The 15593-nt window shown below is 57.9% G+C and overlaps 1 protein-coding gene across 6 annotated transcripts in view; it reads left to right on the forward strand.

The window, feature by feature from the left end:
- Nucleotides 1–15593, forward strand: part of IQSEC1 (IQ motif and Sec7 domain ArfGEF 1) — a 115409-nt gene that overhangs the window by 88475 nt on the left and 11341 nt on the right. For all 6 annotated transcript variants that reach the window (XM_062200607.1, XM_062200608.1, XM_062200606.1 and 3 more), the window contains exons 4-11: nt 305–466; nt 3174–3296; nt 4534–4700; nt 10329–10468; nt 10993–11022; nt 12861–12986; nt 13735–13834; nt 15265–15426. In XM_062200607.1, coding sequence (XP_062056591.1) covers nt 305–466; nt 3174–3296; nt 4534–4700; nt 10329–10468; nt 10993–11022; nt 12861–12986; nt 13735–13834; nt 15265–15426 — 1010 coding nt within the window. The remainder of the gene's footprint in view (nt 1–304; nt 467–3173; nt 3297–4533; nt 4701–10328; nt 10469–10992; nt 11023–12860; nt 12987–13734; nt 13835–15264; nt 15427–15593) is intronic.

A 15593-nucleotide genomic window follows, 5' to 3' on the forward strand; every position in this document is an offset into this window, starting at 1 on the left:
GGTGGAGTCTGGGCATTTGAGGTAGGGTTTTTCTCATCCCATTCTTTCACGTTTGGGGCTTAGGGTAGGATGGAACACAATGCCCGAAGCCAGGGTCTCTGGTGCCAGCCTGGCTGTTGGGTCCCCACCCAGGTAGGGCTGTATGACTAGAGACCTCTGGGTGCCTGAGGAGACGAGACAAGGATGAGGGCTGGGGGCTGGTGCTGGTGGCTGTCGCTGTCCGCTGAGTGGAGATCAGCCCACCTCAGGCACCAGATGGGGACCTGGGCAGCTGGGACTAAGATGCTTTTTGTCACACTCCTAGGAAGCCTGAGAAGGGAGTCCAGTACCTCATCGAGCGTGGCTTCGTACCTGACACGCCAGTGGGAGTGGCCCACTTCTTGCTACAGCGCAAGGGCCTCAGCAGGCAGATGATCGGCGAGTTCCTGGGCAACCGGCAGAAGCAGTTCAACCGCGATGTGCTTGAGTGAGTGCATGGGAGCCAGTCCACACACAGGACACGCATTGTCAGCCACGCTTCCCGTCGCGCACCCCGTGTTCCACAGTTGTCGCTCGGAACTGATGGGGCAATCAGCTCCAGGGTCCCGAATAGGAAGTTTGCGGGTGCTCCTTTCCCGTCTGTCAGAGGGCGTGGTGTTTGCACAGAGCCTGTGCGCATCCCCCTGTCTGCTGTACGTCATCCCTGGATGGTTCCTAACACGTGGCAGTGCCAAGCAAGTGGTAGTCAGACTGTGCTGTCGCAGGGACAGTGGCCGGGAAGAGGTCTGTGCTTGCTCAGCACAGATGCCGTTTTTTCCCCAAATGCTTTTAATTTGTGACTGACTGAGTCCTCCCCTTCCTGGCTCCCAGACATACATATGCAGATGGCCCCCCACCCCTGCACTGTGTCACAGCCCCACGCCCTGCCAGGCACATGTGTGGGCACTTGCCCTCAGGCTGGCAGTGTCCCACACACTGGCCCCAGGCACTGCTTCCGTCTGGCGTCCTCAGCACCTCCACCTGCTACAGTGCACTTGAACCAGCCCAACACTGAGCAGCTCTAGTCCTCCAGTGGCACAGCCGGCAGGTCTGGGGCTCCCTGCCCCTGGCCTGGCTGTTATCTGCCTGCCAGCATGGACTGGTGGCCCTGCCCATGCCTGCCATAGCATCAGTGAGGGTGGGAGGGGCCCAGACCAAGGGACCACTGGCTGCATAGCTGAGTAGCACTGTGCCCCAACTGTGCCCCTGCTTCCTTGTCTTGGTGGTGAGAGTCCAGGGTACCTTGCTAATCCCACACCTCCATAATCGTTGGCCACTTGAAACCCTGCAGAGGTACTGTGCACAGTTCTAAGAGATCCTGCCCTGTACTGCCCTAAATCTGGGCATTCCCTTTTCATACTGTTTTGAGCAGGAAGGGCAGCCATAGACAGGTCTCATGCTAATCCAGGGGTCCCCTTGCTTCAGGCCCTGGGTCAGCCTCTCCCTGTGAGGGGGGTATGACATCATTATTAGCCCTCACTTGCAGGGGAGGAAACCAGAACTGGTAGAGTTGAGACCAGCTCAGTGCAGCTGGCTTGTTCCCTCTGCCTGCCAGAGACCCGGGAGACTTCCCCAGACCCTCTGTAGAGACAGGTTACTGTGAGATGGCTGAGCCCAGCCTGGTAGACCAGAAGGAGAAGTCAAAGCAGGGTCCGTAGATGTCTGTGCGGTAACAAGGTTCATCCTTTCCGTCTGCCAACCCCTGCTGCTGTGCAGAGGAGTGGACAAGTGAGGGGCCACCCAGGATGCGTTGTCTCTGGAGCTGTAGTCTTACATTGCTCAGGAGGAGGGGCTGAACACCTGTGCACCTGCCTGCTGCCATCTGTCATAACCGAGGGGCAACCCTGAGTGGTCACAGGCAAGGAAACCAAGGCTAGGGTAGGGGTAGCCTGGGTGCCCCCCCAGCACTTCCTCGTGGTGCAGGTGCACACACCCAGGCAGTCATCCCCCAGATGCACTCATCCACACGCAGGAAATCGAGGGGGATAGGGGCCCTTGGTGGTGGCCAGCCTGTGGCAGGCGCCCAGCAGAGTGTCTGAGTCGCCCTTGGCCACACATGCGTGGCCACACCCTACATTTCTGCCCTGTCAGGAGAACCTGCGGTGCTGTTTGTATGGTGACTGCCCGCCCCTCTTTCAGACGTGTTACGAGGAAGTGGTGCAGGGGAAAGCCCGTGAGCACCCTCGTGCATTGTTGTGGCCCCTGCCCCCCTCTCCACATCCATTGCTGTGCTGCCCTCCTCCACGCTGGTTCCTGATCTATAGGAAATCCGCACATTGTTCTCGGGTCAGAAAATAGCAGTAGTCTCAGGAAGTAGCGCAGCTCCCCCCAGACCCACCGCCCAGGCATCCGTGAGCCTGTCTTGACGCTGGTCAGCGAATCTGCCCGCCTGTTCTTGCTCACCCCTTTCCCTACCCGCTCTGCAGCCGCTTCCCAGATCAATGCCCCAAGAGCCTTAAGTGCTCTGAGCAGGGTGCAGGGCAGCCTGGGCCTGGGCCTGGGCCTGAGGCCTACAGCAGAGGAATGGCCCTGGGCCTCTGCAGCCGAAAGACGGTGACTGTAGCTTCATTGCAAAGTTAGACACCCCGCCTGCTGGTGGGAAATGTCTCTGCCCTCCAGGTCCTGGGGCAGACCTTGCCTTCTCTCTCCAAGGGTCACCACTAGGGGGACTGGAAGGATTGTGCTGGGGTGGGCCATGAGAAACCATTCACCAGTGATGAGGGCCACTTAGTCCCTCCAGGATGACCCTGGAAAAGCACCCGCGAAGCCCAGTCCACATAGCCTCTGTGAGCAAAACCACTGCCCAGAAACTCGGGGCCTGGGCTCCCGTTTTGTCGCCACGCAAACGAGAGCCGCGCTCCTCCTTCCTGTGGAATTCAGGAAGACTCCCCACGAGGTCAGCTGCACGCTGCCGCGGCAGCTGCGCTTGGAAGTGTTTGTCTCTGGAGGAGGGGCCCTGCTGGTGGGTCGCCATGTGCTCTGGCCCGCTGTGTAGAAAAACACACACATAAATATAAGCCAAGTGTCTCACAGTTGGGCAGGGGGGCGGGGTGGAGTTCATGGCCCCTCTGAAGCCTGGGAGTCTCCTGGCCATTTTCTGAAGTGCTCTTTGCTGGTTTGAAAAAGCCAGGCATGCCCCTCTATCTCTGTTCCAGCTGTGTGGTGGATGAAATGGACTTCTCTGCCATGGAGCTGGATGAGGCCCTCCGGAAGTTCCAGGCGCACATCCGTGTCCAGGGGGAGGCTCAGAAAGTGGAGCGGCTCATTGAGGCCTTCAGGTTGGACCCTGTGTTGGGCAGGGAGGGGGTTGTTTTCCATTCAGAAGCCTCCAGATGAGCAGGACCGAGCCCCCTCCCCCCCCAGGCAGTCAGGTGCTGGGGGCTTGCTTGGAGGGTAACTGTCCCGCCCGTGCTCCAGGCCCCATGCTGCTGCTGCTGCGCATTCTGCAAATGAGGACGCGGAGCTGGAAGGCCCAGACCCGTTGCTGGGGTTCCGAGCCCGGTCTCCCTCCCAGGCCTCAGGAGCTGAGTTCGTCATTGCCGTCATTCATTCTCATTCACAGTGGCAGTGGGTCTCCTGCAGTGACTCAGAGCACAAGCCATGTAGCCAGGTGGTCTGGTGCACTCACCGACTCGGCCGGGTACCCCTGTGTGACCCTGCACAGCTTACGTGGCTTCTCTGTGGCTCACTCACATGCCTGTGAAGCGCAGATAGTGATGTCACATACCCTAGAGAGGACTAGCAGTGCTAAATGACACAGGATGTAGTGAGCCCACAGTCAAGGTCGTTTGTCACTATGCCATTGTTCATTTCTGACTCCATGTAGACACACGGTGCTGGGTGTGGGAGACGTGAGTCTCCCAGTTGACCTGGCCCCTCCGAGGTCACCCTGCTGGTGGGGCCAGGAGAAATGAGGGCCATGAAGTCGAGGGCATTCCCAGGACTCTGGGGGATGTTCAGCCACTTCGTTGTAGGGTAGCTTCCTAGAGGGACGACACTAAACTGGTTCCCTCCCAGCATAGGACAGTCACGTTAGCCTCTGTCGCAGCTCTGCCCAGCTCGGCGGCTCTGTCCCCACCCCTTCACAGCCATCTTCCACCAGGTCACTAGTGGGAAGCCTCGGGGATGCAGCATGAGTCAGCCCGGCTGGCGGTTCTGCTCTTGTAACAAAAGTCCCGCAGCAGCCTGGCTGAAACACCGTGGATGTGCACTGCCCTCGAAGCCGGTGCCGAGGAAGCCCAGGCCCCAGGCACCTCAAGGCCCATGAGCACTGTGATGTCTCTCTCCAGGCAGAGGTGTCCATGCCGTATCTACTCATGTTCTGTGAGCTGCACTTAGTTGTGTGGCTGTTCCTATCTCCTAGGGAGCTGGAAAATGTGGCCCTGCTAACACAGAGGTGGGCGGGACCACCACTAAAGCCAGAGGGCTCACTCTGTGCCCGATGAGGGGTATCCCTGTGGACGGGGCAGCCTTCCCACATGGGGGCCCTGACCCTGCCCTCTGTCTCTGCTCCAGCCAGCGGTACTGCATTTGCAACCCGGGGGTGGTGCGGCAGTTCCGGAACCCAGACACCATTTTCATCCTGGCCTTCGCCATCATCCTGCTCAACACAGACATGTACAGCCCCAACGTCAAGCCGGAGCGGAAGATGAAGCTGGAGGACTTCGTCAAGAACCTCCGAGGTGAGCTGTCCCTGAGGCCCCTGGCTCCAAGATGCAGCCATCCCACGCACCCATTCTAGCACCCACCCTGGCCAGCAGCCCGGGGGGCTGGTGCCGAGAGGTGTGTGGGTAGCCAGACTGGGCCTGGCATCCAGCACCCAGGGCCTTTGAGGAGTGCAACGCAGATACCATCAGGGCCTCGAGTGCTCTCTTCGTGGTGGGGCCCAGACTGGACTGCGCGTGCCTGAGTCTCGGGGGAGGGCAGAGAAACCTCGCTTCTGGGGGAGGTGATGTTTTGTAGCTTGTTTGTAAAGGATGAAAGTGGGGCCCCCTCCCCCCATTTTTAACCTTTATGTACATACGTAGAAGGGGAGCTTCATATCTTCACTGTAAGTGGAGGACCAGTTCATTTGCCACGAGCAGGTGGTGATCATAAAACCCAGGGAAAAGGAAACGGTACCTTGAGTTGTGGGGGTGGCTTCTGGCTGCAGGTGTGGAGGCTCGGGCCTCTCCTGTCTTTGGAACAGTGCTAGTCGGAGAGAGCTAAGTGATGTGCTAGAGGCTGTCCCGGTGCAAGCTGGAGGTAGCAGAGGGTCTGAAGGGGCTGCCCTGAGTCAGCCGAGGTTGCCCTTGTGTACTGGGGGGTCTCAGGGAGAGGAAGAGGAGGCGCTGGCCGTGAAAGCTGAGTGTAGATGTACGTATTTATTTTCTCTGAAAGCCAAAGAGACAGAGACAGACATACAGAAATCTTCTACCTGCCTGTTTGTTCCCCAAATGCTTGCAACAGCTGGGCTGAGACACGCCGAAGCCCGGAGCCAGAAAGTCAACCTTGGTCTCTCACAAGGTTGGCATGAACCCATGTACTGGAGCCATCACTGCTCCCCTCCAAGACACCCGTTAGTAGGAAGCTGGAATCAGGAGTGGAGCCGGGCCTGGAACCCGGGTACTCTGATAGGGGCTGTGGACGTCTCCACCAGCCTTTTAACCTCTGCCGAAGGCCTGCTCCAGCGTCTTTTAAAAACAAGAAAGGTGCATGTTTGCTGCAGCGGTTAAGTTGCTCTTGGGGTGCCTGCACCCCCTATCTGATTGCTTGGTTTGATTTCTGACCCAGCTTCTGATTCCAGCTTCTGGCTAATGCACACCCTGGGAGGCAGCAGGGCACGGCTCACGTACTGGGGTTCCTGTCACCCGCACGGGAGACCGGATTATGTTCTGGATTCCTGGTTTTGGCCTGGCTCAGCCCTGGCTGTTGGGGAGTGAACTAGAGAATGGATGATCTCTCCGTCTGTCTGTCCCTCTGTCTCTGTGTCTGTGCTTTTTCAAATAAAATAAAAATAAATTTTAAGAGCCCAGATAATTTCAGAAAGGAAAGAAGCTGTCCTGATCCAAGTCTGACTTTGTGAGCTTGTTGAGCCATTCAAGTTGTCCACTCTTGTCCTTGAATTCTGTGGAACTGTAGCTGAGTCCTCTCTCCTTGAGCAGGGCAGTTCTCCCAGGGAATTCTCTGCCACTTCTCTCCAGGTGACTTCTGCTGGGGTTTTAGGGCGTCCTTGTCTGCCCTCTGGTGGTGGGTGCTGCCATTACAGGACAGCCCGGGAAGTAGGTATTTTCTCCAGAGAGCAGAGAAGCTGCTTGGGAGATGTTCCTGAGTTGGGCTGAGGCTCCCAGGCAGTTCCCGTCAGAGGCGGAGAGTGCACCGAGCCAGCTCAGGCACGCTCACCACGTGTGGCTCTCTCTTAGGTCTGAGGGCGCTGTGGGCTCCAGCTAGTCAAGCCTGTAAGTCCTGGGAAAGCGAGGTGTCTGGGAACTCACTACTGGACAATCAGGGAGTAAGAATCTGGGCCACACTGAGACCCTGCGATGGTGCGCGGGATACACTCGGAGGCCCACAGTCCAAGCGAGAGGGCGGTTGCCATCTGCCGCCTCTACATCCGTCCTGGGGCCTCCCTTACCCTCTCCTCGTGGAACCAAGCTTGGTTCTGGGGTTCCCAGGCTCCCACGTGACCCCACATGCAGACTGGCTACCCTGTTGCTTCCAGGAAAGCCGACTGTGTGCTAGTGCAACCCAGGGGGAGTTTGAGGGTCTCTGGGCTTTTTGTTTTGTTTTGATGACTTGTGATCTCTGCTGACATCTGCTGAGGCCTCTCTGATGAGAAACAGCGGGAGGCGCCAGCGGTCATCTGCACAGAGGACAGAGGCTCAGGCAGGCCCTGCCCTGAGCTGCTGGCCGGTCGGCCCCCTCGTGGCAGGAGCATCTGCAGGCTGGGCGGTGAGATGTGGCCGTCCTCACTTCCAGGGCAGCAGCCCAGTGCCCCAGTCCCAGGAAGTGAGCCACCCTTCTGCCTCTCACACCAGGCTGTGATCCGTCGCATCTTCCTGTGGCTTCCGAGAGGGTCACAGAGGAAGTGAACAGCATTGCCGAGAAGGGCCCTGGGCCCTGCAAGCCAGGCTGGCCTTCTGCGCTGAGCCCACGTCCGGCTTGTCATTTTCACGCATAGCATCTGCCACACATTTTCTTGAAGCAGCTTGCCCAGGGGGCCCAGCAGCACGAGAGCCCTGTGGCATGAGGGGGAGTAAGGAAGACTCAGCCGCCGGTGGGGAAGCCGGGAAAGGAGTCTTTCCCTCACCTTCTGTTTTATTCCCAGTTTGTTTCAATTTGCTTTTGAATGGCTTTCAGTTTGAAAAGCTGAAAGTAGTGTTCCAGCATTTGTTTGTGCTTTACACAAAGGAGTTGAAAACACATTCGGTCCACAAAAGATCTCATGCAGGGTGTGCAGCAGCCTCATTCGAGGCTGGACCCTGAGGACAGACGTCCTTCAGCAGGTGAATGGTGAATAAAATGCAGTCCTCCCAGGCAGTGGCATCACACTCAGTTTTAAGACTAGTGAGCTTTTGAGCCGTGGGAAGACGGGGGGAAACTCAAATGCATGTAGCACCGAGTGTGGGGCTGGCCGGAAAGGCTCTTCAACGTTGGACACGGTGGAATGTCGTGGTGGTCAGCAGGATTGGGAGGGAAGTGGAAGGCTGGACAGGCAGTGCTAGTGGATATGTAGCATCACACACCCTTCTAAGTCCACGACACCCAGTGGGAGCCCCCATGATGTGGTGCAGGCTCATCCCTTGTAACAAATAGGCCCCACTGGTGGGCCAGGCTGGGCATGAGGGGTAGGGCGGGGTGTGTGGGCGATATCTGTACCTTTGGCTTAATTTTGCTCTGGACCTAAAACCACTCCAAGAAATAAAGCCCATTAGAAAGACGGAAACCAGGAAGTGCGGCCAGGTCCCTGGCAGAGTTTCCCTCCCAGGCTGCTGCGTCTGTCCTGAGTGCTCTTCTTTGTAACTTAGTGCCTGGCCTTGTGCCCCGCAAGGACACGTGAGCGTGACGGGTTTCACCTCTTCCCTGCTCCCCGCGTTCCTGTGTAACACCTCTCGGAAAGCTTCCCTGCGTGGGTGTGCTGCAGCCTTCCTCAGTGCCCCTGGTGCTGACGTGGAAGGACTGCACGTGGCCCCAGGTAACAGGTGTGTATGGATTGCTTCCAGTCTTTTGGAATCGGGGAGCAACATTACAGTAACCAACCTTCCATGCCTCTCGTTTCTCCTGGGATAAGTTGCCCAAATGTAGTCTGTGGACTCAAGGGTGTTAGAATTTGTCATCTTGACAGCCCTTGCCAAATTGTCTGTGATGGGGACAGAGCCATTTCCCTTCCCACCAGTGGTCTGGGGGAGACCCGCTTTCTAAGCCTTTGCCAGCCTGAAGGCTGTGCCACTTGAAGGGGAGGACTTGTTTCACTGCCTTGTGAGTTTGCGTTTCACTCCGGAGCAGAATGAGCTACTTTTCTCACAGCAGATTTTTTTTTTTTTAAAGATTTATTTATTTATTTGAAAGCCAGAATTAGAGAGAGAGAGAGAAGGAGAGGCAGAGAGAGGGAGAGGTCTTCCATCTACTGGTTCACTCCCCAATTGGCTGCAATGGCCGGAGCTGTGCCGATCAAGAGCCAGGAGCCAAGAGCTTCTTCCGGGTCTCCCACGTGGGTGCAGGGGCCCAAGCACTTGGGCCATCTTCTGCTGCTTTCCCAGGCCATAACAGAGAGCTGGGTCGGAAATGGAACAGCCGGGTCTCGAACCGGCGCCCTTATGGGATGCCAGTGCTCCAGGCCAGGACGTTAATCTGCTGTGCCACAGTGCCGGCCTCCACAGCAGCTTTTTTGTGTGGTGTACATGCCAGGGGAGGGGGTGGTAACAGACCCTGCTGCCATATTCACACCCAGAGTACCAGCTCCTGCTTGGTGCCTCCACGCACTTCCCTCCCCCTCGTGATAAGCCTGTGTAGTCCACAGTGCTTGTGTTGTCCCATTTCACAGAGGAGGTCACCAAGCTTGGAGAGACAAAGCAAGGGCACAGTTCCAGGTTTGCTAGAGCCTGAACTCAGAAACCCCAGCTACAGAGCCTCCCTTAGCCTGGCCTCGCTTCCCCATCTTTAGTTAGGGCTGTGGTCGGGGCTGATGGAGCACAGTGGTGTTTCTGAAGCACTCAGAGCAGGGGTCAGAACGTGGCGCGGCTCCTCCTCCTGGAACCTGCTCATCCGGGTTGGAAGTGCTGAGTCCCTCCCTGGTAGGAGAGGTACAGGATGCCATGTGCTGGGTTTATTCCAGGTTCTTATCTGCATGAGACGCAGAGTGCAAAAGAATGGGAGAAGGATTGTTTTGTAATTTTTAAAGATTTACCTATTTGTTTTGAAAGCCAGAGCTACAGAGAGAGAGGGAGAGGCAGAGAGATCCTCCATCCACTGGTTCACTCCCCAGATGGCCACAATGGCCAGTGCTGGGCCAGGCTGAAGACGGGAGCTTCATCTAGGTGTCCCACATGGATGGCAGGAGCCCAGACATTTGGGCCATCTTCTGCTGCTTTCTCAGGTGCATTAGCAGGGATCCTGGTGGGAAGTGGAGCAGCAGGGGCACAAACCGGTGCCCATATGGGATGCCAGTGTTGCAGGCAGCGGCTTTACTTGCCACGCCACCAGGAGCAGGATTTATTTAAGGAAATTAGAGAGAGTGCACAAGTGCCGTCAACCTCAACCCCTTTTCCAGGTTGGGTGTGGCATCCTAACTGAATCTGCAAACAAGGTGGTGTTTGGCAGGTTTCAGGGCACGTGGTGAGCTCTGGGAAGGTCTCCTGGCATCTCCAGTGGAACTCCGCATACATGTGTTCATCATGGCCTCTTCTGCCTGATGGAGAGGCTCAAGTGCATCATGGGAAAGTGCGTGTGTTGAATTGACATGGAAGGGCATGGAGTTTTAGCAGTACAAGGCTACAGCAAGGAGACAGCTGGCAGCCTCTTAGCTCCTTTGTTCACTAACTAACTCCCTGCCTATCCCGTATCAGGAGGACTTGGAGGAATGTTGCAAGGTACTGAAAATGTTCCATGGGTGTGGGTCAGAATGAAGCTTCTGGCTTCGGCCTGGCCCAGCAGTGGCTGTCATAGCCATCTGGGGAGTGAATCGGTGACGTGTTTCTGGTGGGGACTGGTGAAAGGTTTACTATTTGGATTTGGTTTAGAAACTGTAAAGCTGGGATGAGTCCCAGGCTGAATGGAGCCCCTGCTGCCCAAACTCTGCTCACCCCGATCTTTCGCCTCTGTCCCCTGTCCAGGTGTGGATGATGGAGAGGACATTCCCCGGGAGATGCTGATTGGGATCTACGAACGGATTCGTAAGCGAGAGCTGAAGACCAATGAGGACCATGTGTCCCAGGTGCAGAAGGTGGAGAAGCTCATTGTGGGGAAGAAGCCGGTACGTGGGAGACCCCGCATCACTGGGGGGGGGGGGCTGCCTTTGGGAATTCTTACCCCGCTCCTTTGCTGTGGCCCCACGTCAGCTCCACTGACTTCAGCCTCGGCCAGAGGCCCTGATGTCATTTGGAACCTGGTCCCTTCCAAGCAGGGCTGGTCAGGGATTTTATGGCTTGAGGTTTTGCACATGGCTCCTGCTATCTTTGGGGGAACACAGTCATTTGTTCCAGGTCATATCTGAAGAGAACCTGTCTTAGTAAGGGGTGGACGGGATCATGTGTGGTTCAGCTTGGCCCAGGATTCTGGCGGGATTTCTTCGGTGACCTCAAAGTCCTCTGGGGGCCTCCTGAGCAAATGCTGCCATGAAGAGGGGGCCTCACCACCGTCTCTGGCTGGAGCTGAGGGGCAGGTGCCCCGGAGGGGAATCAAGGGGGGGCACTGACTGCTTTTTCGCTGAACCTCACCCCTGGGCACCCTCAGAGCCCAGAAGCATTAATGTCCCTCTTTGTTCGCTGTCCCCTGTAGATCGGATCCCTGCATCACGGGCTCGGCTGTGTGAGTATTGCTCTGCTCTTCCCTTCTGGCTACTACCCTGCCCACCCGGCCCCGGACTGCTTGAGTTCACTTCCGGTGTGACATACAGGGGCTTCCTGTTCCCCCAGCCTCACACTTCTGCAGGCCCGGAGACCACAGCCACCTGTGAGGCCTGTACTGTCAGGCAGTAAGCACAGGGTCCTGCTCTCTTGTCCTGGCTGTTGAGCCCGGACCCCAGAGACTGGCTGGAGGAGACCTTGGTGTAGCCTTTCCTGCCTCCACCTGCTCTGCCCACATGGCTGTTCCCTGCCTGGCCCTGTGCTGCACCTGACAACTTCCTGGTCCTCGTCTGGTCCAGGGCTCTCCTAGGTCCCCACACACTGCCACCACCTCGGGATTTGTCACACCCACACCCACACACACACACACACACTCCACACACACGTACACATACACCCCCACACACACACACCCCCACACACACACACCACACACACCACACACACACCACATACACACACCCCACACACACACACCACACACACACCACATACACACACCCCACACACCCACACCACACACACACACCACATACACACACCCCACACACACACCACACCACACACACACACACACCACATACACACACCCCACACACACCCACACCACATACACACACCCCACACACACCCATACCATGCACACACACACACGCACACATACACCCACCCACACACACCCCCACACCACACACACCCACACACACACCACACACACACACCACATACACACACTCCACGCACACCCACACCACACACACACCACGCACACACACCCTACACACACATGCACACCCACACACACCACACACACACATACACCCCACACACATACATACACCCACACACACACACCCACACACACATACACCACACACACACCCCCCCCACACACACCCACACACACACACCCACACACATACACACACACACCCACATACACCACACACACATACACCCCACACATACACCCACACACCCACACATGCAGCTGGCCTAGTGGTCATGTGGCATGCCCTTCATGTCTGTGTTCATTCTTCACCCAGCAGCCCCACTGCTGCCCACGTCAGCTTTCCAGACCCCGCCGACCACCCCTCTGCTCCCATACCCGGCCCCCCGAACCTGTGGCCCACCGTCCTCTTGCACTTGGACTTTGGCTCCCTGAGCACTCCAGGCTGGGCCATGCTTGGATGTGCCTTTCCTCCTCCCGCCTCATTCCCTGATGCACTGGGTCCCCTCCCTGACTGCGAGTGTGCAGAGTGTCCACGGCTGGCTCAGGGTCTCACAGACGTCAGCCCCAAGGAAACCTTCCTGGGAGAGGCCTGGGAGAGCCGGGAGAATCCCGAGGCCAGAAATTGGATCCTGGCTCTGCAGCTTCCTGGGGCGGGGCTGAGGGCGAGTCACCCAAGCCCTCTGTGTCCCCAGTTGCCGGGTCTGGAAGGGCCAGTCTCTGAAAAGGGTTTGCAGGGACTCGGGGGTTGTGTGTGATGGACACGTTGTGACAGTCACTAGACAGGGGACGCTCACAGGAGGCTGGGACCTGGGGGAGGGAGAAAAGAGGCCTCCGCAGCAGCAGCGGCCCCTCCCCGCGGCCCTCAGCGGAGCAGGGGCAGGAAGTTAGCGTGGCGGCTCCTGGGGCCCGAGCTGAGTCGGGTGTCAGGTGGAGACAGGTGCTGTCTGCATGGGCTGTGGAGAAAGGGTTTTTACTGCACGGTGCAGCCTGCGGGGGACTCTCAGCTGCGGGCCTGTGTCCGCAGGGCAGGGGCGGTGGCAGTGCGGGACTGTCTCTTCCCTGTACAGGTGCTCTCCCTGCCCCACCGTCGGCTGGTCTGCTACTGCCGGCTCTTCGAGGTTCCTGACCCAAACAAGCCCCAGAAACTCGGGCTGCACCAGCGAGAGATCTTCCTGTTTAACGACCTCTTGGTGGTATGTGACTCACCCACGGAGGGCGGGGGTCTGGCAGACAGCCTCGGTGTGCATCTGGCTGTGCGTCTGCGTGCGGAGAAATGGCCCGTGTGTGGGGGTGGGGGAGGGGCCTCACACTGATGCCCAAGCACGGGGCCCTCATTGGTCAGCGGAGAGGGCAGAGGGGCTGTGGGCTTCAGCCCCAACCATTTCTGGAGGCTCCAGCAGCATCAGCCGTACTCCTCTTTGCTGTCTGTGCCCAGAGCCATGTGGGCGCTCGCTGTGTGCAGCTCTGTACTTGGCTATAAGAAAGGGACGACGCCATGGCAGCTCTTGGCCTGGCCCCATCTTTGCAGTAGCTGTAAGGACCCTTTTCCTGGGACTTGGAGCTGAGGTCTCGGCATTGCTTGTCCTTGCCCTGCTGACCCACCCATCCCTCAGCCAGGCAGTGTGGCCAGGCAGCTGTGCCAAGGGAGGGAGCCGTGGGCTCTTCCCAAGGTCAACAAGCACTGCCTCCCCATTTCTGCCTGAAATGGGGGCTGAGTCCTGGTGCGAGCATCTCCTCTGGCTGTGAGAAGGTGCCTGCGCCTCCCTGCTGGGCTGTCAGGGACAGGAGCCAGTGATCAGGTCATGGCACGAGAGGGCACCTGGTCCACCCCACGTCTGCTTGTCCCTGCCACAGGCCTTCTGACTACAGAAGGGCCCTGGGGCCACGAGAGGGTCCGCTCTGCAGACGCTGCAGCTCAGCTGTGTCTCTGGCTGTCCCCAGGTCACCAAGATCTTCCAGAAGAAGAAGAACTCGGTGACATACAGCTTCCGGCAGTCCTTCTCCCTGTACGGCATGCAGGTCCTGCTCTTCGAGAACCAGTGTGAGTGTGCCTTGTCCTGGTTGCCCCAGAGACAGGGCCCTAGGTGGCTTCTGCATCCCCAGGAGAGCAGCTGTGGGCTGGGAAGAATTTCATAACCTTGTCTGGGTCCTCACTGGCTTTCCCTTTACTATTGCTTATGCTCCCTGCAAGTGATCAGATTTGTAAAGTACAAAATAGAATGTCCCTAGAGAAACATTAAGTGCTTAGTATAGGTGATCGCACCTGTGGCCAGAAAGTCAGTGAAGGTGGCCCTGCCCTGGGTGACTGGAGAAGTCAGCTAAGAACTGGACCCCATAGCCTGGCTCTGAGTCCTGGCCCTAGCACTTAACTGCTGCTGTGTGGCTTGGTTTCCCAACACCTCTGGCCTCTGATTCCTTGGTCTATAAAGGGGAGTGTTGGGGAGGGCGTCTCCCCCTTTCCTGGCTCGCTGGCTCTACCCCATGCTGGCAGTCCTGGCTCGTCTTGGTGTCCCACATGTCGTACTGACTTGACCAGCAGCCTCCAACTCGGGAATGGTGGTGGTCATCCTCCTTCCAGGGCTGAGCCAGAGTTGAGTGAGATTGTGGCCACGAAGCTCAGGACAGGCTGAGACCATAGGCGAGTCCTCGGGACAGAGGCCCATGCTGGGGTCTGCACCTGAAATCCTGAACACCAGGAGCTGGCGAGAGCCCAATTCCCCTTCCCCACCCCACTCTGCAGTATCTATGGGAAGGGGCTTCACACACCGTGTTGCAGACTGGCAGCCCGTGGGACTGTGCCCCGGTCAGTTGAGTTTGCTATGGTTTGTGCTGGGTGCACAGTTGTGGTGCTGATGTTGAGACCTTCAGTCACACGGAGCTGTCGGGGCTTCTCTGGGCACAGGGGAAGGTGTGGCAGCACCAGGCCCCGGGGTCTGTGGCCGCGGTGGCTGCATGTGCTTGGGGACGCACCGCCCTCTGCAGGTGCCCGCAGCCCCCCTGGTTGGGCGCAGTTGGAGTTGGTTTAGCCATGCTGCTGGGGAATCAATGCCCCAGAGACCCCAAAGCCTTGGGGGTGGCATGAAGTGAGCCTGGATGGGGAGGGTACTTTGGTTGTGGGGTGCCCCAGTTATATCCCGTGGGAGGGGTCAGAGAGAGACCATCTGGGAAGGAACAGGCCTTGTTCTGTTGTCCAGCTCACGGTGCCACATCTGTCCTCCTGTGGAACTCAGCACCTGGCAGAGTGACCCAGGGCCTTGAAGGAAAGGGCCTGGTGTCCACAGTATTCAGGTTGGGTTGTGGGATGACACGGACCCCTGTGGGGCGAGGAGAGCATTTTGTGTCCCCTCCAGTTTGCCGCTGCCGAGAGCCTGGCCGCCCAGACTCAGGCCTCTCCTTATGCGCTCTGACCTGAGGGGACTGCAGAGGACCCGCCTACACCGCTGGCTCTCTGCCCCTCCTTGCCCTTTGCAGACTACCCCAATGGCATCCGGCTTACGTCGGCTGTCCCCGGAGCAGACATCAAAGTGTTGATAAATTTCAACGCTCCCAATCCTCAAGACAGGAAGAAGTTCACGGATGACCTGCGGGAGTCCATCGCAGAAGTACAGGAGATGGAGAAGCACAGGATAGAATGTAAGTCCCAGCACTGCGGGCCAGGATGGACCGGCACCCGGGGTGCTTAGCATTGCTAGGCGGAGCCGCCTGCTGCCATAGTTCATGGCTACAGCAGTGGTCAGTGGCTGATGAGGTCAGGGCCTATCCTGCACCCACAGGAACAAGATGCCCTTGTGCCCAGGCCG

This window comes from Lepus europaeus, chromosome 9 (assembly GCF_033115175.1).
Source record: "Lepus europaeus isolate LE1 chromosome 9, mLepTim1.pri, whole genome shotgun sequence".
NCBI classification, from domain to species: Eukaryota; Metazoa; Chordata; class Mammalia; order Lagomorpha; family Leporidae; genus Lepus; species Lepus europaeus.